The 8,137-nt window shown below is 37.2% G+C and overlaps 1 protein-coding gene across 1 annotated transcript in view; it reads left to right on the top strand.

Moving 5' to 3' along the window:
* gsg1l (gsg1-like) overlaps positions 1-8,137 on the top strand; it is a 55,120-nt gene that overhangs the window by 36,626 nt on the left and 10,357 nt on the right. The window contains exon 3 of the mRNA XM_050069577.1: positions 3,898-4,050. Coding sequence (XP_049925534.1) covers positions 3,898-4,050 — 153 coding nt within the window. The remainder of the gene's footprint in view (positions 1-3,897; positions 4,051-8,137) is intronic.

Consider the following 8,137-nt stretch of genomic DNA (forward strand, 5'->3'; position numbering starts at 1 on the left):
CCTAATCTGGATCTTAAACCTGCTAATTGCCAAGTAATTTAACTAAATGTGTTTATTTATATTTTTAATATTTTTGTCATGTTTAGATTACGTGTTTCAAAGGCATCTGTGTATTGTGTACATAACAGAGCGCAATACGAATTAAAATTGTAATTTCCAATAGTGACAAGCAATATTTATGTGCTTTACTAAATTTACACAAGCACTACGAGTGGTCAGGAGCAGGAGTAGATTTTGTTAGTAGCTACGAAAAGATCGGAGCTACTAAAATATTGATGAATGCGGACATGCATGTAAATTTCCGTCTGCAAACAGTTTACACACAAATTCCTTCTGCTCACGTTTCATGAATGAGACCCAATGATTCTTATTTTCAGATTACTACATAAAAGAGAAAACTTTATTATGAATATCATATTCAATTTCTGCCAAACGATGCCCCTAAATCGGACACACTGTATGTAAAGTAAAAGTAAGAACTGCACGGTAAAATGATCCGACTAGTCCTCCAAACCACATTACCAAAAAGTCATTTGTACCCTCTGCAATCCAAAGAAGTATTTGTTAAATGAGTACTCTGAAAGGTGGCAAGAGATAACAGTCTCAAAAGTGGTTAACGTTGTGAACAGTTGCACCAAAACTACTTGGTTATGTTTAAAAAAAAAAAGAGAGATTAAGGTTTGAGTTGAAATACATAGGTTTGTTACTAATGTGACATATGTGACGTAACATATGCCACAGGTACTCTGTACCGGTGAGATTCGGCCCAATTATAACTCTGGTTTTAGCTGTTTGATCCTGAAATAAAAGACTGCAAATGTGAGTATCAAAAAAAAATGTTAGCATTGGACGGCGGGTCAGATTCTTTGATTGGATATTCTCTGATCTCAGGCAAAAAACCCTGAACTTTCTCCTAATTTTACATTATGTTTTTAGGTTTAGAGCTCCTGATGAGACCTCACTGCACACTGATGCATTGAGAAGTTTGTCATGTTTTGTTAAATGATTAAAGAAGTTTTTATTCCTGTTTCTACAGTATTTATATCACTTTATATTCACTTTGACACACTGCTGAGCTGCAGGTGAGCCAGTTTCTTCTGAACGTATTGTATTTTCCATAATTTGACAAATGACCTCCTTCAGTCTAAACTATGAGCCCTCTGAATCCTGTCTCTGTCTGAAATCATCGGCACAGACAGATATTTCCACATGGTTCTTCAGCATGGTCTCAGTGGTTTTCTTCCCTGAGCGCAGAGCGGAAAAGCTTCAGATGTTTGACAAGTCGAAACCCTGACCTCCAGAGTCCAGGAGCTCTTTCAACACAACTTTGTGTTTCTTTCCGTGAACTTCTGTATTAGTCTGCATGTTTGAGAGAGCGATATGAAGCAAAAAGGGGGAAAATATAGTCGGAATAAGAGGAGCGCTATCCCACAAGTCACTGCTGCATTCAGTTTGATGTATTTCTTCTTCTGGCACCAACCTCAGTCTTTGTATGTCATCTGAAAGACAACGCCTGCTCCAAACAGAATCCTTCTTAAGATTTTCACTTAAGAACATGTTCATTTTTAAGTGAATCACAAAATGATCAGCTCCATAGAATGGGAAAATAATTTTAAAAATTTCAATAATAGGCATAATAATGTCGTTTAAAACCAAAAGAGCTGTACCCAGGTGCATGAAATAATTGTTGTTATTCTGGACATTTATTCGATTAAGAGAAAAATTAAGTGATTAATTAATTTTTTAGGCTCTATTTGACCATATCCATGTCCCAAAATATACAGAAGCCCAACATTTATGCTCCAGTGGGAAAAAAAACTCAAAAACAACAAATAAACCATCATCACTGCTTAATGTTACTACATTTGTCAAGCTTTCCATTCATGTACAGCACATATGTAGTTTACAATGATGACTTACCACTCAAAATCTTTACTTATGATAGGTCTTTGTATCCACACAAACCTAAACAAAAGCAGTTTCTCGTGTCTGATCAGCAGCCATTGATTTGTGGATTTGATCAGCTGTAGCTGGCTAGCTAATTAAGCTGATTGTTATCGTTACAATCATTTGTCCCTCTGTCAATTAAACCAATCAATGGGAACTCCTGGTGGATTGACAGAAGGGTCAGGAGACAGATAACTGCAGGTTTTTACCGATCTTGTAAACATGTAAAGTGAGACGTGTTGGTTTCCTTGTACCTTATGTACTAAGGTGTGTATGTTTTGAGATATATGCCTTTAAATTTATGTTGTTCTTAACAGAGTGAATGGCTTTGTGACAATGGCTGTGTATTCTCAGGCTAATGTTTGACAGTGTGTTCTTATTTAATATTTAAGTGTCTGTATGTATTTTGTTGTGATGATTTGTTCCAATGCAGCAATCTCTAAATCCAAGACAAATTTCTCACGTTGGAACCAATAAAGTAACCTCAATCTCAGCCTTATCCCTCTCCCGGGGCATCAAAATACGCCGCTTTGGTAGTGTGAGATGCACCAAGCTTTCCACCAACTCCAGTGTAAACCCATTTGTGTTATTATTAGACGCTCAGAGCAACAGACATTGTTTTAAGAGTGTGAAAGTCCACTTAGGGAAGGTGGTAAGGGTGGGGGATAGGTCCAACAAACACTAGACTTTGATCCAAAAGACTCGTGTCCTAGACAAACAAACAAAAACATCGGTCACAGCGTTTGTGCCAATCAAGGCTGGGTGTTTTTTTTTTTTTTAGCAAGATGCCACTGTCTTTCCAGCTTGAAATTGGGGATATTTTGAGTAGTAATGACAAATATATTACAGAATATATATATGCACTGATATGAGCTAAACATTCATGAAAAATAAATATGTCACATTTTTGAGACCATAAGACTGTTAAGACCATTGATTGTCAATTACTATTAGGTGGTTTCTGCGTTAAGATTGTTTGTTCATTGGGATGGACATAAGAATAACACATAATAAGGTATGCTAATCAAAAATTGTTTTATTTATGATTTATGAGTACACTTAGCATAGAAATTAACCATTACACTTGTTTTTGAGTTTGGAACACAGTTGGGTTATTATAAGAGAAATATAATATAGTATATAATGTAGTAAAACATACGAATATAATGTAGTATAATATACTCATGACCACAAAAAGGGATAACATCAAACAGTTCTCTATAGCCTCATGTGGTTTGGCTATACACAGTGGAGATTAAAGCTATATCGCTGACAAATGTAACAAAGAGTAAAGCAGATGAAGGACCTTGTGCACTTGTTGGCATGTGACACACACACACACACACACACACACACACACACACACACACACACACACATTTCCTAGAAATCTCTGTCGTCAGAATGTCAAGGTCAAGTTGTGGCAGTTGTAGCCGGGTGTTTTTTAGCAACACACCGCTGCCTTTCCAGCTGCGTTTGTGACACTCAAAGCCAGCTGTTGTTTTAGCAACATCCGCAGTCTTTTCTTCATGAAGTTGTTTTGTTGTCTAAACCTAAGCGCAGACCTCTTCTGCTTCAAAAAACAACAAAAAGGGCTGTCCCCAGCATTATTATAGTAACGGTCTTCTGCCCTAGTGGTAAAATATGACAAGTAGGGATGAGAACACATTAACATTAACGTTTAAAAGTTATTAAAGTCATCATCCTCACCAGTAGATGATCTGCGTTGAAGACATGGAATTAAAGGAGCACTGTTGTTCTTGCAGTACAGGACTGTATTATAGTACAGTGAAGAAAAATACAAGTTCACAGTTATTTCAGTTGTAATGCTCTTTAGATATCTGCGATAGAAAAACCTACTTGTACAAGCAAGACAGGGGTGTGCTTTATGCGTTGATGTTCTTATTTCTAAAGAACATCTGTGTATAACAGAGTTGTATGTGTTTGCAGGTGTGTTGTGGTTGTCAGTGGTGTCGGAGGTGCTCTACATCCTGCTGCTGGTGGTCGGCTTCAGTCTGATGTGTCTCGAGCTTTTCCACTCCAGCAACGTCATCGATGGACTCAAACTCAACGCCTTTGCCGCCGTCTTTACCGTGCTGTCCGGTAAGATGGGATGCCTGATAGGACAAACAAAACCTTTTAGGACTATTTACCTTCTCAGTGGAGACATTCAGAAGTGCCCTGAGGATAAGGAAGGAGACTGAGGCAGATTTGTGAGAGGCCGTCCAGGGTCAGAGGTTATCCCCTGGAAGCCTTTGCTATGTAGGATTGTAGGATTTTTCTCCCAACTCATGTTAAACCTCTTACGCAAGAAGTTGGCTCTGTTTGCACGCTGCTCTCCTCCTCCTCAGGCCTCTCTGAGGATGTCTTCAACTGACCACTGATGCATTTTACAGCATGGTTCACCACTAACCCTTGAGGCTCTGATCGTAATTCCTATACTTTACCCGTTACACCACAGGTGATAGATTTGATCTGAATCACAGTTCTTCATGACATGAGATGCTAATATCATTCATCAGAAAAATTTTAATCAACGTTTGGAAAATCAATATCATGGCAGCGTGGGGGGTCCAGCCTTTATTACCGAAACAGGATGAGGACTAGAATTCTAAGCGTCAACACAACATTTGATGTTTGAAAGGAAAGATTTTCTCATTATAAGCAATTAAAAAGAACCCTCATGCATGTATCTAAAAACTAATTTTGACAGGCTTAAATTACATACAGTTCTATAAACATCTATGACTTATTTTATTTTCCAGAAGTGGACAAATATGTGCTCCTTTTTCTTCATTGCTTCAGTGACTGTTGTTATACAGTTATAATGTTTACAACATGACAATCTGTTCACAAAGCAGCCAAACAAATTGGGCTTACTGCATTTACTGCATTGCCTCGTTTAAATGAAGAAGAGAGGCAATAATTATCTGTTTCCCATCATCCTAGGTTCTCATCTCCTCCCTTGCAAATATTTAAAAGGATCCGCAGATAAAATGTACAGGAAACAGCTTGCTTCTTTGATATAAAAGTTCCCCATGTTTCACTAGCTGGATGCTTTTAATGTAAAACAGTAGTATTAGAAAATGTTGGGTTAGCATTAGCATTAGCTTAATCCAGCTCTGATATAGCTGCCGGAGAGTGAGTCTGATATCAGTGAGATCAAAATGCGAACAATAACAGCTGCATCGTTTCCTGTCAACACCTTGTGTGCAGGTAAGAATGGTGGATTCCACTTCTAACAATGAACAATAAATACAGACCAGAAATTATTATTACAACCAAAATAATTACAACTGTAGCCTAATTATGTCATGTTGTTAGTCACAGTCCTACCAGGTTTTGTTCAAAACAATGTGATGTAATATAGAGGAGGTAATCACAAAAGTTACCAGTTTCTCTGATTAGGAATCAGACAGAAATAAAGATATCCTTTAATGATTCCCAGCGGGGAAACTCGCTTGTTGCAGTGGCACAAGGACAGTAATAAGTACAGATAATTACAGAAAGTAAAACATTCTATCAGAACAATTACAGACAGAAATTACAAATTGAGTGACAGTGACGTGGTCAATAGCAGCGAGACAGCAAGTGTGGTATAAACAGTGTACACCAGAACAGGTAATGGCACTGTTGTCTGTATGAACCTGTTCAGATCCTCTCTCCATTCCAATGAACAGAACTTTTCTAGGATGTCTAGATCTGTGATTGCTGTCATCTGACTCCACCTTAATGCACAGACTTATTTAATGGGACATCTATAAGCCAGTCACAGTGTTACACATCATCTAAAGTGGACTGCAGCGGAGTCCATGTCCTTCTTTTTAATAAGCGTGGCCAACTGCGAGGCAAAGAGGAAGTACAGGCACGTTTAGTCTATTAATGACAATGTTAAAGTACATCATTTGTTTAAACTGTGTTTAAAGTAAACATGAGATATTATAATACTACTTATACAATACTTTACTGCTTTTACTCAGGATTTTTTCAAAAACATCCGTTGGGATATACATTGGGTCTGAGTGTCACCAGAAAAATGAATAGGAAAATACTGTTCTGATTAGATTTTCTAATGATGCAATCAGCTTATAATGCATCCTATTACTAATGAGCACAGAAAATTTATCTAAGGGGGTTTACAGCATAATGTTTTCTGGAAATACTTCAGAAATTGGGGATATTTTGAGCAGTAATGACAAATATAATACAATATATATATGCAGAGTGTTTTAAAGCATCACTCTATTCACTGATATGAGCTAAACATTCATGGAAATATAAATATGTCACATTTTTGTTGGAAAAAAGGCCTGTTAAGTCCACTGATTGTCAATTACTATTAGGTGGTTTCTGCGTTAAGATTGTTTGTTCATTGGGATGGACATAAGAAGGTGGTTTCTGCGTTAAGATTGTTTGTTCATTGGGATGGACATAAGAATAACACATAATAAGGTATGCTAATCAAAAATTGTTTTGCTTATGATTTATGAGTACACTTAGCGTAGAAATTAACCATTGCAATTGTTTTTGAGTTTGAAACATAATTGGGTTCTGAACAGGTTATTATAAGAGAAATGTAATATAGTGCACAATGCAGTAAAACATATTAATATAATGTAGTATAATATACTCATTACCACAAAAAGGGATAACACCAAACAGTTCTCTATAGCCTCATGTGGTTTGGACATAGACAGTGGAGATTAAAGCTATATTGCTGACAAATGTAACAAACACAGTAAAGCAGATGAAGGACCCTGTGCAATTGCTGGCATGTGACACACACACACACACAAACACACACACACACACACACACACACACATTTCCTAGAAATCTCTGTCGTCAGAATGTCAAGGTCACGGAGAAATGTTGCTCTCTTTATGGTGAACTGTAAATCTGGAGCAGCTGAGTTTTATTTACCTTGGCAGGATGCTGCACACACACACACACACACACGCTGATTACAAACACAGACACGTGGCTCTAACCCTTTACACACATCCACGTGACACACACACACACACACACATACACACAGAGGCTGTGATGGATAACCGCTGCATTAATGTCATTCTCTCTCATTTACTCATTTACATAGTGGCTTTTTTGATTTACTGTATGTTTATGAGTGATTGTGTCCCTATCTCTAATTGATTGGGTGTCTCACATTAGATCAATTGGTGCTGTATAATGACTAATTATTATAGTTACACGTATTCTGATTTATTACTGATGATATGTTGAGCTGCAACTTAGAGGTGAAGTGATTTACTGTTGTTTTGTTAATGGTAATTATCCTGGCAGATTATCTTGTGCTGGGGGTTAGTGTTGTTATGTAAGAGCAAGGAAACATACTGAGGATGCTGCTGCCTTGAGCTTAGTGGGGTTTAAAGTGTAGGGTTGCCCTGATGGTGGCGCTATGGGTCATTCATCTTCCAGGGAGTGTGAGTGTCTGCAGCAAGTCACACAGTTATGTGTTGTTGTTTTCAGTTGTATTTATAGACTCTATTCTAGTACTTTTAATGAGCAATTGCATTGTTATTTGAAAACTTTTTATCTCTCATGCCAGAATTCAAGAAGGGAGGCTTGCTTTTAGTTGTTTCATAGATAGAGATGCACCGATTGTGACTGTGTGATTGTGTGGCGGATAGCTGATACTGATACCGATGTTTTTGTTGTTTTTATTGTTGTTCATTTTTGTTTTTGTTGTTATTTATTCCATAATTTGTGCCAAGGAAACAAAGATAAAAAAGGTAACTGAAATAACTAACATTCAGCCCTTCATTACACTACCTTTAGATGAGCACAAATTCAATCATGCACATTTATGCAACAACCTTTAGAAATAACCTTTCACATGAAAAAAAAAACATTTTAAAAAATAACTGCTTCAAAGGCCTATTTACTTTATATATATATGTATATATATATATATATATATATGTACACTGAACAAAAATATAAACGCAACACTTTTGTTTCCCTCAAATATTGTTCACAAATCTGTCTAAATCTGTGTTCGTGAGCACTTCTCCTTTGCCGAGATAATCCATCCCACCTCACAGGTGTGGCATATCAAGATGCTGATTAGACAGCATGATTATTGCACAGGTGTGCCTTAGGCTGGCCACAATAAAAGGCCACTCTGAAATGTTCAGTTTTATCACACAGGACAATGCCACAGATG

This window comes from Epinephelus moara, chromosome 18 (assembly GCF_006386435.1).
Source record: "Epinephelus moara isolate mb chromosome 18, YSFRI_EMoa_1.0, whole genome shotgun sequence".
Classification (NCBI taxonomy): domain Eukaryota; kingdom Metazoa; phylum Chordata; class Actinopteri; order Perciformes; family Serranidae; genus Epinephelus; species Epinephelus moara.